Raw genomic sequence first — 15,206 nt, forward strand, 5'->3', positions numbered from 1 at the left:
CTACAGAGAGGATTTGAGGAATGACAGGGGATGGGCTGCTGCTGTTTCAAGACCTGGAGGGTCCAAGGAAAGGACAGACCAGCTTCCCACCTGGGAAGCATAGCCCCCCAGCAACCCAGTGCCCTGAAAGCCCTGAGAGTGAAATGCAAAGAGCAAGTAAAAGAAGTTGATCTTGATTGGAGGGTGGGGAGGAGGTAGAGGCTGGGGGAGGGGGAATGGGGTGTGTCCAACTGACATGTAAATATCCCCTGCTGGCGGCTGGAGCTTATTTAAATCTCTGTCACCTGGGGGCCCCCCCCCACTTAGTCCTCAGAGCTCCTTCTACGGGCTGCTACCCCTCGGTGGAGTCTTGCCTTTTCTCCCAGCATGGCCCCCAAACACCAGTCTGCACTTCCGCCTCAAGCAAAGAAACCCAGAAAACCGAGACTGACTCCTGCACCCAAGCCAGAGGAAACTTCCAATTTGCCGAAGGAAGGTATGTCCCAACACTACGTTTTATTGGAGGGTGTAGGGGTTTACAAAGGTTGCCTTTTAAGGAGCTTGGTTTGTTTGCCCCAAGCCTTTGAGATGTGACCGCAAACTCCCCTGAAGGGTTTTAAGCACGGGGTGTGTGGATTAAGGTATCTGTGGAGAAAGAACGGGAAGGGGTGAGACTGGGAGACGTAGAGCACGTGTGAGCGCGTCCCCGGCCCCAGCCCCACACCTCCGCTGAGCCTGCCTCCCAGCCCCCCAAACGCATCCCTTTTGTCTTGGCTAATGGCACAGGAGCCAGCCTGAGGCTGGGGCAAAGATTCGTGGCCTCTTTCCTCTCCTCCGCCACCCATCAGGTCCCCGAGTCCTGGTGGTTCTACCTCCTCAACATGTTTCACGTCCGTTCACCTCTCTTTCCTGCTGTTGCCGCCTGCCCACAACCCTGGCCCGGTTACTGTCACCTCCTCCTCATCTTCCTTCCGGCTTCCTCCTCCTCCCATCCAGCCTGAGCAAAGCCAACCACGTGACACTGCTTGCAAACCCTTCCTAGCCTTCCCATTACCCTCGAGGTATGGACGAAGAGACTCCCAGGGCACTGCCCGCCTGCAGCCCTCTCCAGGTTCAAGCTCCCTCCAGCAATTTGAAGCTCTCTCCACCTCCTGGGGCTTCATTCGCTCACCTGGGTGGTGGTAGGAGGGCTGGACGCCCTTGTGTCCTCTGCCTGGATCAGTCCTCTCTCCCTACCTGTGCGTGACTTCTCATTCTGCAGCTTCCCGTGAAAAATCACTTCTGGCAGGCATGCCCCTTGGAGCCACAGCTGTGGGGCATTAGGAACCCCCTTCTGCCTTTGCAGCCCCCAGAGTTACCCCAGGGGGACCTTTCATGGATACATCATAACTGTCGGTTTCACGTCTGCCAGTCACTCCCCCCATTAACCCTTAACTTGGCGGTAAGGGTGGTGTTGTGCAGACACACCGCTTGGAGTTGGGCACAAAGATTGTTCTAGTGATTGGGCTTCCCTGAGAGATTGAGGATGTGGTGGGGCCTTCGCTGGGGGTTGGGTTTGGATTGGTGGAAGGCAGGAAAGCACTGCCCCAGGAAATGACAGGCGGCTGGCCCGGCGTAGAGGGGAGGGGCTCAGAGCCCAGGAATTTTTTTTGCTGACTTGGCTGGGGTCCCCCATACTTGTGGAAGGAGCACTGGTTGAGGAGTCCTCATTGCCGAACTCCTGTGGGCCTGGTGGTTGAGGTGACAAGTTTAACTTCCTGGGTTTCAGTTCCGAATGAGATGCAAAGATCCCCTGCCCAGCTGATGCCAGGTGTAGTGAGGTGATAAAGCTAGACAGCCCAGGGCTTAAAACCTGGTTCCCTCCAGCTGTGTGACCTTGCTGGGCAAGTGACATAACCCGTGCTTCTTTCCTCTTCAGTAACATGGGCTCCACAATAGCTATCTGTGAGGCTTGAGTGGAAGTGCAACAGGACGGCAGTTGGTTCATAATCAGTGCTCTTGAGACAGATAGTAAATTCCTTCTCACTTGTGAGTAGCAAGAGGTGGATGAGTCCTTCTGGTCGCCTTCTGCTTTGCTTTCCGGGAGAACTAAGGGCACCAGAAAGGATCCCAAGGAGCAACCACCGTCCCTCCAAGGTGGTTCATCCTGGGACAGCTCTGTGTTGTAGGGGACGCTGCGTCGCCAGCATCTCTCTTCCAATCTTTAAGCTGTGGGATTCTTCTCCAAAGGAATCTGGGAAGGAGAAGAGAGAGGAATTCTGAGTGAGATGAGAGGACAAGGAGAGAATGCAGAGTGCCTCATGTTGGAGAGGGAGAGAGGCCACAGAAAATAACTCACAGTGGGTGAATGATCTCTTGGTGTGTCCATGCCACTCCCTTGTTTACTGAAACTCTTGCTCTTTTTGCTTTCTCTTTCTCTTCCACTTCCTAGTGGGTGCTCCTTGAGTTCATCTCGAGAAACGCTTCGGGAAAGGACAGGAAGAATGGGATGGCCCTAAGGGCTGGGATGGTGAGAAGGGAGCCTTGAAGCCCATTGCCTAATCAAAGGTATTATAGGCATTCGATGGAGCCCCTGCAGATCTAGGGGAAACATGGGTAGATTAGGCATTTAGGAGAGGCTCTGGGTCACTGGTGGCCAAGAGTGAGCAGGTTTTGTGTATGAAAGCAGCAGCCTTTTCAGACTCTTTCATCCCATCTGTGGGTCATGAAATCATGTTCGTGGAGAGTGACCTGCCTTTAAAGAAAATAATATAGAATATTAAAGAGTCATCACCCTCGGTGAGGGCAAGAATTGTTTTGTAAATGTATACGGGGTCCGAATGTCTTTTTTTTTTTTAATGAATTTTGCTGCATTTAGAGTTGTGTAAAGATCATCCCAACCAATATTTTTTTTTTTTTTCTGGCATCCATGGCATGTGGAATTTTCCCAGGCCAGGGATTGAACCCATGCTACGGTATTGACAATGCTGGATCCTCAATCCACCAAGCCAAACAGGAACTCATCTAATGTCAGACGCACCTCTTCTTGTAGTTTGTGTCACCAAAAAAAAAAAAAAAAAAGGACAAATGTTGTCTTGGGCAGGGGCTTTATTTCCACTAGCTTGGTTTTGCCACTGGCATCGAAAAAAGTTGAGTTTATCTGTGAAATGAGAATATCATTCATACCTGCCTTGTATTTTGTGAGGATTAAATGAGAAGAAAAGGTGTACTGTCAGCCTGTGGCCCACGCTGCATGCTTCAGCAGCCCACTGGAGCCCGGTATTACTTTCCAGCTCTGTCCAGTGACATCACAGTGGAAGCAGGAAATTGGTCTTGGTAAGAGTATTTACAGACCAGTAAAACCAGCAAAGATTACAGATCAGGGTTTGGGGTGTTTGTTTGTTTCTCTTCTGGGAGCTGACTATCAAACATTTATTTACCAGCTTCTCATTGCTCTTAAGGATTGTTCCTTTCAAAAGCCTTTCCAAGGGAGTTCCCGCTGTGGTGCAAGGGGATCAGTGGCGTTTTTGGGAGTGCTGGGACACAGGTTTGATTCCCCGCCCAGCACAGTGGGTTAAGGATCCGTTGTTGCCTTCAGCTTAGGTCACAACTGTGGCTTGGATCTGATGCCCTGGTGTGGGAATCACATATGCCAGAGGAGTGGTTTAAAAAAACAAACAAAGCTGTCCAGGAGATCCCTTGTGGTTCAGCAGGCTATGATTCAGCATGTTAAGTATCCGGTATTGTCGCTGCACTGGTGCAGGTCACTGCTATGGATCAGGTTTTGTTTTTGTTTTTTTTTGTTTTTTTTTTTTTTGTCTTTTTGCTATTTCTTTGGGCCACTCCCGCGGAGGTTCCCAGGCTAGGGGTCTAATCGGAGCTGTAGCCACTGGCCTACGCCAGAGCCATAGCAACGCGGGATCTGAGCCTCGTCTGCAACCTACACCACAGCTCACGGCAACGTTAAATCCTTAACCCACTGAGCAAGGGCAAGGACCGAACCCTCAACCTCATGGTTCCTAGTCGGATTCGTTAACCACTGCACCATGACGGGAACTCCTGGATCAGGTTTTGATCCCTAGCCTTGGAACTTCCACATGCCATGGGGCCCAGACCCTGCCAAAAAGCCCGCCCAATCAGCTTAGATACAGATTGAACTGGACTCAGTTGAGAATAATATTTGGAGGGAAGATTAATTCCTGGGTTTGGAGGAAAGTCCCAAGAAGACATTCGTATTCTTTGCCCATAAACTGTATGCCATTTAACATTTATCAGTCACCCACCAATGGACTATCTCGAACATTCAAGACACTGCTTGAGCTTTAAGAGCTGATAGTAAAATGTGAGTGCTGGATTGCAAATAATGCAACCCCTAGTTTTGGTTACAAATACCCAGAGAGGGATTTCAGGCTTTTTAAATTTAATTTAATTTTATTTTTTGGGTCTTTTTAGGGCCACACCCAAGGCATGTGGAGGTTCCTAGGCTAGGGGTGGAATCAGAGCTGTAGCTGCTGACCTACGCCACAACCACACCACATCCAAACAGCATCTGTGACCTACACCACAGCTCACGACCACGCTGGATCTTAATCTGCTGAGTGAGGCCAGGGATCGAACCTGAGTCTTCACGGATGCTAGTCAGATTGGTTTCCCCTGAGCCATGATGGGAATTCTGATTTCAGGGTTGTTGTGGTCCATGTCTGGGCTCTGCAGGAGGGAGTAGAGCAGTCAGCGGTACACTTGCGTTACCTGGAAAGCAGAATTTAAACAGAAATACTTTGGCCTTCCTTCATATTTCAAGATTTGGCCCCTAAAGCCCCCCTGTTGTCCTCTCTCTGATAGGGCAAAATGAAATTAGCACCGCCTACCCTATCTTGCAGTTGTGCAGCTTCACTGCTGTGCGGGTGCAGTTGCTGGGACTGGCTCAGCACTCTGTACTGTTTCTTGCGACCTCCTTGAATTACAGCAGAGTAGGGCCAAAAGGACCCCCAATGAATGTGGCAACCCCTTGCCCTCAGAGGACTTCCACTTTAGTAAGGCCCTGCCTTTTTTTTTTTTTTTTTTGGTCTTTTTAGGGCTGCACTGGAGGCATGCGGAAGTTCTCAGGCTAGAGGTCAAAGCTGAGCTGCAGCTGCCGGCCTACGCTACAGCCACGCCAGATCCAAACCGCCCCTGTGATCTACACCACTGTTGACCGCAACGCTGGATCCTTAACCTACTGAGCGAGGCCAGAGAGGGCATCTGGGTCCTCATGGATCCTGTTCAGGTTCCCTTTGGCTGAGCCATGACGGGAACTCCCGGCCTTGCTTTAACATCACCACTGACACAAAGTTCCATTTGCCTTTTTTTTTTTTAAAGGCTCACACCAGCAGCATTTGGAAGTTCCTGGGCCAGGACCGAACCTTTGCCTGCGAGGCTGCAGTCCTTTTTTTTTTTTCTTTTTTCCTTTTTGCAGTCTGAATTTTAACCCGCGGCACCACAGCGGGATCTCGCAGTCTTTTTTGAATTCTATAATTCCATAACAGAAGTAGGTCCAGAGAGGTAAGGTGACTTGCCCAAGTGCACACAACCTGCTGGGACTAAGAACCAGGAAAAGGCCTGTGAGTGGACCGGACAGCTTCGGGCTTTGCAAACACGCGGGAGAAGAGTCCGAAAGGCAGCTCCCCGTCTGGGAAACAAGACGAGGTGCCACCTAGCTTTCCTCACGAAAAGGAACGCCTCAGAAGTGTCCCTGAGTGCAGAACCCAGGGTGGGTATACATCTGGGCAACGATGTGAAGCCAAGCTACTAACAGGCCTGCGCTTTTGGGGGGCTGCGGAGACCCCTCTCTTCGGCGCCACCCGGCGGAGGAGGGAAGCCGCTCTGCCACCACGTGACGCACCCGCCCGGGAGCCTGCGCGCAGCCTGGCGAGGCCCCGCCCCTAGGGCCGTAGCGCGCAAATGTCCCGGGTCGGGCTAGAGAAGGGGAAAGCGGGGGAGGGGAGCGCGGCGCGGGGGGCCGGACCCGTACGTCGCGGCGTTCTTTCCTCCCGCCTCTTCGCCAGGCCCTGTGTCTCCGCGCCGCGGCTCCGCCCCCTCGTCCCTGAGCCCCAGCCAATGGCCAGGCGGCGCGAGCTTCTCCGGCCGGAGGCGGGGCGTGCGCGCGGGGCCTGGCGCGCCTGCGCCCTGCCGCCCGCCCCTCGCCGTGAGGAGGAGGTGGAGGAGGAGGCGGCTCGGGGAGAGCGAGCAGCGAGCTGGAGCGCGGAGCGTGAGTGAGAGAGCCGAGCCGCCTGCCCGCCCGCCTGCCGCCGCCGCCTCCCCTCCGTAAGCAGGAGCCCGGGCCGGGGCCCGGCACGCCGCCCCAGCCCCTCCCTCGTCGTCAGGCCGCGAGGGCAGCGCGCGCGAGCCAGGGGGAGGGAGAGCGAGCGAGCGCCCGGAGGAGGCGGCCGGACCGAGCGAGCGCCCGCGCGTGTGGCGTGAGGGGAAGCCGCTGCCCGCCCCCTTCGCCTTCCCTTCTCTCCCCCTCCCCGTTCCCCCCCCGACCGCGGAGCAGCACCATGTCGGCGCCGGCGGCCAAAGTCAGTAAAAAGGAGCTCAACTCCAACCACGACGGGGCCGACGAGACCTCAGGTGAGGAGCAGGCGAGGCGGGGGCCGGCCCGCGCCGCCATCTTCGCCGTCCGCCCGGCCGCAGGCCGCCGGCGGGGCCCGGGGCGCGCGGGGGGCGCTGGGCGGACGGGCCGGCGCGCGCCTCGGCGCCCTTTTTTGTGCGCGCGGGGCCGGGGCCGGGTGGCGCCGCGGCGGCGGACGGCGCTGCGAGGCGGGGGCGCTGCGGCCTGCTCGGCGCGGGCGGAGGAGACCCCCCCTTCCTCTCCCCCCTCCCTCGCTCTCCTCCCCCTCCCTCCCTCCCGAGAAGCCTCTCTTTATTGTGCTCCGCCATGATGCCTCGCTCCCATCAGCCGCCGCCGCCGCCACATGGTGCGGCCGGACGCGGCCCCGCGCCCGGGCCTCCGCACGGCTCCCCCTTCGCGCCCGGCCCGCGGGCGGCGCCCCCGCACCCCCACCCGGAGGCCGGCCCCGGCGCGGCCCTCTGCCTCGAGCTGGGGCGGGGTGGGGGCGCGGGGAAACACGCGGCCGGCCGCGCAGCGGGCCCCGGCCGCCGGGAGGATGCTCCGGCCGGCCCTTGGCAGGTCCCCACGTGGGGAGGCCACCTCGTCGCTGCAGCGCGCTGAGACACCTGGCGCGCGCGACGGCCGGAGTGTCGGGGGGTCTTTACAATGGCACCTAGCAAACCGGGTCTTTTCCGTAAAGGCTTTCGCGGCGGGGGGGCTGTACATCCCGGGCTGGATGCCGGAAATGAACCCAACGCTCGGGCCTCTTCACGCCCACTTCGGCTCTGTAGGTTTTACATTCGTGAACGGGTAAAAAGGCACCATTCCCGCAGCACACCCCCTTTTCATCCTCTGCCTTATTGCTCTCTTAGTTTTCTGACTTCATGCTGGCTCCTTGTGTGCCTCATAGCCATGTGGGGCCACGTCTGAGATCGGGCCACGTGAAATTGGGTTGGAGGGGTGAGAAAGGTAGATTTGAATCCTGGGGTTCCTGTGCTGATATAGTGAGATCGAGTGTTGACCGAGGTGGGATAGTTCAAGAGCCTTCTCCGTGTTTGTAGGCGTGTCCGATGTCTTAAAAGTAGTGGATACTGAACAATATTTTAACTTCGTATAAAAGATGATACCGCCGTGGAAACAGATGGTGTTATAATTTTTGCTATTGTCACGGGTTAGTTTCCGTATTATAGTTAAGAGCGGGTGCTACTTTATTGCAAGTACACAATGTGAGTTTTTAAAAAAAATACTGAATTTCTACATAGGGTTTATTCTCATAGTAGAAACTTTGATAATTGGTCTAATGGAACTCTTAAAGTGTTTCAGTCAAACATTTTGAGTAGTCTTAACAGCATGATCTGTGAATAGTCTTTTAATTAGAAAGTAATTTGTCAGCTCCCCGCATGAACACGTGGAGAGCATGCCTTGTGTTGTAGGGAGTTTTTTAACAGCTTTATTTGTATAACTCACATCACAGACTGTTAACGTCAAGAAGGAAAATTAGTATTGAGTCTCCTGCACTTTTTCTTGCAGAAAAAGAACAACAAGAAGCAATTGAACATATTGATGAAGTACAAAATGAAATAGACAGGTAAAGTTTTCCTCAATTTACTTTGGAAAAGTTTTCTGACCTTAGTAGGGTTTGGTAATCATTGAAACTATGGCCAAATATATCTGTATGCACTGGCTAAGTGAAGGTAATTATAACTTAGTTGGAAATACTGTGAGGATTCAGTGTTATTTTTCTCAGAAATGCTTGTAAGGTCACCAAAAAGTTTCTGATTGACCTCTGGAAAATTTTGGTTTGCTTTGGTAGGTTACAAACTGGCTTAAGTTGCAGTGTGGCAACATATAACAGTTTAGCATTATGCTATTAGTGTTGCTCTGACTTGCCATACAACTTTGTTACTTGATTGGCAGCTTTTTTGTTTTTTCTTCTTTATTTGCCTGAGAGAAAAAAGATTGCCTGGTAATAAGAGTAGATAAATATACAGTGTTACCAAAATGCATACTGGTAAAGCATATCAAATTGCCATCTCAGTTTTGACTCTGGCTACAAAAATCTAGGTGATGTGGTTATTATAAATTTGCATTTCGTTGTGTTCTAAAGCTAATAAGAGTAAATACACTGTTATCAGCAGTTTTTGTATTTGTTACATACCATCGTTGTCAACATGTGTTTTCATTTGCTTCAGACTTAATGAACAAGCCAGTGAGGAGATTTTGAAAGTAGAACAGAAATATAACAAACTCCGCCAACCATTTTTTCAGAAGAGGTCGGAATTGATCGCCAAAATCCCAAACTTTTGGGTAACAACATTTGTTAACCACCCACAAGGTAAGTTATGGCAGAGCATTATTAAAGGGTATGGGATGTCCACTTGAAGGGTGGAGGGACATTGGTTGAGAATTTGGTCCAACATATGGTTATAAGCAGAGGTTGAACTAATCGGTGTAAGGGTTGAAATACTCAGTGTGAGGCTTGGAATTAATGCAGTCTATTTAGAAGAGATTGTATTCTAACTTTGGATTCTGTTTAATAACTTGGTAGAAGGTGGTGAGTGCTCTGACACTGAGCCATTTGGTTTTCAGTTAATAATAGATTTATGAGACCAGGAGTTCCCGTCGTGGCGCAGTGGTTAACGAATCCGACTAGGAACCATGAGGTTGTGGGTTCGGTCCCTGCCCTTGCTCAGTGGGTTAAGGATCCGGCGTTGCCGTGAGCTGTGGTGTAGGTTGCAGACGCGGCTCGGATCCTGCCTTGCTGTGGCTGTGGCATAGGCCGGTGGCTACAGCTCCGATTCAACTCCTAGCCTGGGAACCTCCATATGCCGTGGGAGCGGCCCAAGAAATAGCAACAACAACAACAAAGACAAAAAGAGAAAAAAATAAAAATAAAAAAAGATTTATGAAACCAAAGATGCTCACTAAATTTGGGAAATTTTAAAAAGAGATTGCTTGAATTGTTAATGTTTACTAATTATGTTGGCCTGTTGTTTACTGGTCTAGTGTCTGCACTGCTTGGGGAGGAGGATGAAGAGGCGCTGCATTATTTGACAAGAGTTGAAGTGACAGAATTTGAAGATATTAAATCAGGTTACAGAATAGATTTTGTAAGTATCAGTAACTCATTTGTTTTGTCACTGTGCGAATTAAGCTTTGGTTAGAAGAGCTGTTTATGTTGATTGGCATCTCTAATTGTTTGTTACAGTATTTTGATGAAAACCCTTACTTCGAAAATAAAGTTCTCTCCAAAGAATTTCATCTGAATGAGAGTGGTGATCCGTCTTCAAAGTCCACTGAAATCAAATGGAAATCCGGAAAGGTACTTGAGGGTTCTTGGACACAAATATTATGTATAGTTTGATTTGGTTGAACCGTTTAACCAATACTTGGTGGTTTGGTGATGTGTTAAATGTAGATCCTTAAAATGTAAAAAGCTCCATTGTGTTAAAACCCAAATACAGTAGCTCGGAGGTCAAAATTATACTGTGTTTAAGATAACTGGTTGTTGAAGTGGAACTAATTTTACTTTTTTTTTTGGTCTTTGCTCTTTTTAGGGCCACACCCACGGCACATGGAGGTTCCCAGGCTAGGGTTCTAATCAGAGCTCTTGCCACTGGCCTACGGCAGCGCCACAACAACGCCAGATCTCAAGCTGCATCTGCTGCCTACACCACCGCTCACAGCATTGCCGCATCGTTAACCCACTGAGCGAGGCCAGGGATTGAACCCGAAACCTTGTGGTTCTTAGTTGGATTTGTTTCTGCTGCGCCACGACGGGAACTCCGGAACTAATTTTACTTCAAAAAGCCAGGTCTAGGTGGTAGTAAAGCTTGTCATACAAGTTTGACAATGTTCTTTGTAGACCTAAAATTTTAGGACTTCTCTTTTTGACCGGTTGTACCTTTTATAGCTTAATATGAAAATAACAGTGTAGGTAATATACTAATGTCCATTTTTTTGCTTTGCTTTTGGGTTAGAACCTTATTGTTAAATTATAGGGACTTGAGGTATAGAGAGCCTATATCAAAAGTTGTCCGTCTTCGTTTAGGATTTGACAAAACGTTCAAGTCAAACGCAGAATAAAGCCAGCAGGAAGAGACAGCATGAGGAACCAGAGAGCTTCTTCACCTGGTTTACTGATCATTCTGATGCAGGTGCAGATGAGTTAGGAGAGGTCATCAAAGATGATATTTGGCCAAATCCATTACAGTACTACTTGGTGAGTTGAGAATGTTCTTTTTTGCAAGGTTACACTTGTTGGATTTGTTTGAAAAGGAGTTCTTAAGGTAACTCTGGGTTGATTTTTCTTAGGTTCCTGACATGGATGATGAGGAAGGGGAAGGAGAAGAAGATGATGATGATGATGAAGAGGAAGAAGGATTGGAAGATATTGATGAAGAAGGGGATGAGGATGAAGGTGAAGAAGATGAAGATGATGATGAGGGGGAGGAAGGAGAGGTAAAAAGATTTGGTTAAATCCAGAAAGACAGTCTTCAAAGAATTCACCGTGTGACTTTGGAGATTATGTGTGTATTTGTGTGTGTGTGTATATATATATATATATACATATATATATATATGTACATATACACGTCCACACAGGATAGTGGAACTGACTTCAGGAGGATTTGTAGAGAAGATAAGATGTTTTGCCCAAGATTGAAGGACATTTTGATGAGCTGATTATATCAGTGATTCACTTCTGCTTTTGTGGTTGGTTTTATGTCTGCTCGGTTCTGTCATTCAGAATCAGAAAGTGCAATGGACAGTAACAACTGGTCAAATTCTGAGGAATACCTCAAGTCACAAAAATATGCATGTTTTGGACAAAGCATAAAAGTTCACATAGATTGGGGTAGATTGTTTTTTGGTTTGTATTACTCGGTCTGAAAGATGGCTGTCTAGGTTAGTGCAGAAAAGTTAATTTATCTAGAGGTAAACATAATCAATGGGTCTTTCAATCAAGAATCTGATACGTGGGAGTTTCAGTCGTGGCTCAGCGGGTTAAGAACCTGACATAATTTCCCATGAGGATGTGGGTTCGATCCCTGGTCCCACTCAGTGGGTTAAGGATCTGGTGTTGCTGAAAGCTATGCTGTGGGTTGCAGATGTAGCTTGGATCTAGTGTTGCTGTGGTTATAAGCCTGCAGCTGCAGCTCCAATTTGATCTCTACTTGGGAAACTTCCATATGCCACAGGTGGGACCATAAAAAGAAGAAAGAATCCCATGTAGGCGTTCCCACTGGCAGTTGTGCAGTGGGTCAAGGATCCAGTGTTGTCTCTCAGGCGGTGTACATTATCTCTCTGGCCCAGCATCTGGGTTGTTTCCTGCATTGCCATAGCTGAGGCTTGGATTTGATCCCTGGTCTGGGAGCTTCCATATGCCTGGAGCATGGCTGAAAAAGAAAGAAAAAAAAAAAAATCAGGCAGACTGATGTTTATTTGGCCCTTAATTCCATAAAGTTCAAAAAAGGAAAAGGTAAATTTGCTGTATGTTGGCTACTGTTTACATTGTATTTACTTTGTATTCACAACTACTTACATTGTTTTAGGTTGTGTTTTTTTCTTCTGCTGAAGTCCCTGGGCCAGGGAGAATCTGAGCCGCAGGGATCTATGCCACAGCCACATCAATGCCAGATCCTTAGTCCACTGCTCCACAGCAGAAACTCCTATATTAGTTTTTGTTGGTTTTCTTTTTGGCCACCCTGAGGCATGTGGAGGTCCCTGGCCAGGGATTATATAAGTTTAAAAAAAAAAAATTGGGGGGGGGGGACTTTACCTGTGGCATGTGGACATTCCTGGGCCAGGAGTCGAACTTGTGCCATGGCAGCAACCCAAGCCACTGCACTGACAACACCGGCTCCTTAACCTGCTGTGCCACAAGGAAACTCCTATGCTGTTTCATTTATAAGACTTCGGCATTCTGAGCTTTTTTTTTTTTTTTTTTTCTTTTTTCTAAGCATTTTTGTATCCGGAGGGGTTTCTGAACCATCTTTGACAGATACCAGATGACCACTTTAATAGGTTCATAAAGTTAGTTTCCCTTAGAATGTCATTATGGTCTGTAGAATCCCTAATGATCCATGTGAATATTGGGGTCTGATCTTAGAATTAACCCTAAAGATTAACTGCCTGCTTTTTTTTTTTTTTCTTTTCTTTTTCTTTCTTACAGGAAGATGAAGGAGAAGATGACTAATGGAACACTGATGGATTCCAACCTTTTTTTAAATTTTCTCCAGTCCCTGGGAGCAAGTTGCAGTCGTCCTTTTTTTTCCCCCCTCTTGTGCTCAGTCGCCCTGTTTTTGAGGTCTCTTTTCTCCTTTTTACCATGGTTCTCAATTTATTTTGGAGGGAAATACCTTGGGCAGAATTCAGTGGGAAAAGAATCTCTACCCCTTTCTGTTCCAAATTCATTTTTATCCCTTCCTGTCTCAACAAAAACTTTATGGAATCAACACCACCATGCTCTGTGGGAAAAAAGAAAAACCTTCTGCTCCCTTAGCTCTGCTGGAAGCTGGAGGGTGCTAGGCCCCTGTGTAGTAGTGCATAGAATTCTAGCTTTTTTCCTCCTTTCTCTGTATATCGGGCTCAGAGATTACACTGTGTCTCTATGTGAATATGGACAGTTAGCATTTACCAACATGTATCTGTCTACTTTTTCTTGTTTAAAAAAAGAAAAAAAAAACTTAAAAAAATGGGGTTATAGAAGGTCAGCAAAGGGTGGGTTTGAGATGTTTGGGTGGGTTAAGTGGGCATTTTGACAACATGGCTTCTCCTTTGGCATGTTTAATTGTGATGTTTAACGGACATCCTTGCAGTTTAAGATGACACTTTTAAAATAAAATTCTCTCCTAATGATGACTTGAGCCCTGCCACTCGATGGGAGAATCAGCAGAACCTGTAGGATCTTATTTGCAATTGACATTCTCTATTGTAATTTTGTTCTTGTTTATTTTTAAATTTTTCTTTTTGTTTCACTGGAAAGGAAAGATGATGCTCAGTTTTAAACGTTAAAAGTGTACAAGTTGCTTTGTTACAATAAAACTAAATGTGTACACAAAGGATTTGATGCTTTTCTCTCAGAACAGATATACTTAATATGACTTTCCAAGTTTGACGTCTATAACGTTACAGTCAAACTTGATCACCCTAACTTCGTATTTTTTGATACGCACTTTGCAGGATGACCTCAGGGCTATGTTGATTGAGTAAAGGGATTTGAATCAATGTATTAATATCTCGATAATTTAAGAACTCATCATGGGTACAATTTGCCATCCGTTTCTGAAAAATTTTCACATCATTCAGGATACCAGATTGCTGAAAACTCAGTTCTGAGTATGTTGTACCCTTGGTTTGTATCTCAAATTGGCGTTTCAAAATCATGGGCTTTTATTTACCTGGATCTAATAATAGTGCCTGCCACCACCATCAGACAGACCTGGTGCTCTACTGCCGAGTTAACACATGGGGCCATTGTTGGCATGTCTTCGCTGGCACTGTAAGATGTGGCTGAGAAGACAGGCTTTCAGAGTAAGAAGTCCGTGTTGGTGGTAAGAAACTCAGGTTAGGAGTACTTTGTCTCTTAAGTACCAGCTCTTTAGCATATAGCTCTCAAATGAGACCTGTCTGTAAATCTGGGTGAGATGGACTCTGCTCTGTCTGCTAAATGCCTTTGTGCATAAATAGCATTTTGAGAAGCTACCTAATGCATAAGCTTTTTAATGCTGTAAAATGTAGCTAAGATTAAATGTCACTTTTTCAGAGATGAATTAATGGACAGCCTGGTCAAATTCAAAGCTTTTTGATGTATAAAACTTTATAAATGGAACTATTCCATCAGTAGGCAAAGTGTAACAAAAACCTGTCTAGATGGATAGTATGTAATTTCTGCACAGGTCTCTGTTTAGTAAATACATCACTGTATACTGGTCAGGAATCTTGCTCCAATAAAGGAACATAAAGATTTTTTTGACTGGGGTCATTCTCCTTGTTTGTAGAGAAACATTCCTTGCCTCTGGATTTAGATGAAAAGCTAGTGTTTTTGTGGGTTTGTTTTTTGGGTTTTTTTTTTTTTTTTTTTTTTTTTTGGTCTTGTTACTTGTGTTTGTAGTGACTGGGGTTTGGGGAGAGTTGGTTTTCAGATAAGCATGGCATAGTATTCCATCAACATGGAAAGGTGTATTTGGAAGTTGTGGGGACAAGTTAATGTTTAAATTTGAAATGTAAGTTCCTGAAGGTATTTAGTATTTTGAAGGCTTGGCATTTACGGGATTTCACTGGGGGAAAAAACAGTAGTCACTTGAAATGTGAAGTATGTCTGGTTCAGAAAATCACAGCTTACACGAACTTTTTATGTGCTAGTGAGATTATAGCACTGTAAGATACTAAAGTTTCATAAGGTTTATATTGGGAGATGTGGTCAAGAAATAGCCCCTGAAGGTAATTGGCTCCCCGTTATAGAGACCACCCTCTAGAGCCCTGTAAATCTGAGGGAGTGTGAGATCTGTGAGGCTGTGAGACAGCAGGAGGGCAAGCTTAGTGTACTGGAAAATGGCTACAAAGGAGATGGTGCACTTTGTTAACAACTGCAACAGTTTGGGGGCTGGCCCTTGGGCAAGTATGTTTTGGAAAGTGCTGGGTGAATGACTAAAGC

General features: G+C 47.7%; 1 protein-coding gene and 1 long non-coding RNA gene across 3 annotated transcripts; one reads left to right on the plus strand and one right to left on the minus strand.

Moving 5' to 3' along the window:
- Window positions 1–275: 275 nt before the first annotated feature.
- On the plus strand, window positions 276–14,519 carry SET (SET nuclear proto-oncogene). Of its 2 annotated transcripts, none has more exons than XM_047768592.1 (8): window positions 276–475; window positions 8,078–8,135; window positions 8,740–8,882; window positions 9,554–9,657; window positions 9,756–9,869; window positions 10,599–10,769; window positions 10,862–11,008; window positions 12,723–14,519. In XM_047768592.1, the coding sequence occupies exons 1-8, from the start codon at window positions 367–369 to the stop codon at window positions 12,744–12,746; spliced, it is 870 nt and encodes a 289-aa protein (XP_047624548.1). In that variant the 5' UTR covers window positions 276–366; the 3' UTR covers window positions 12,747–14,519. The 2 variants fall into 2 exon arrangements, with proteins under 2 accessions (XP_047624548.1, XP_047624549.1); XM_047768593.1 differs by lacking the exon at window positions 276–475 and adding an exon at window positions 6,156–6,567.
- LOC125120416 (uncharacterized) lies at window positions 476–2,709 on the minus strand. Its single transcript, XR_007133315.1, has 2 exons — window positions 2,318–2,709; window positions 476–2,212 (listed from the first exon to the last, which is right to left on the minus strand). It is a non-coding gene; the product is annotated as an uncharacterized LOC125120416 (long non-coding RNA).
- Window positions 14,520–15,206: the final 687 nt, after the last annotated feature.

This window comes from Phacochoerus africanus, chromosome 2 (assembly GCF_016906955.1).
Source record: "Phacochoerus africanus isolate WHEZ1 chromosome 2, ROS_Pafr_v1, whole genome shotgun sequence".
NCBI lineage: Eukaryota > Metazoa > Chordata > Mammalia > Artiodactyla > Suidae > Phacochoerus > Phacochoerus africanus.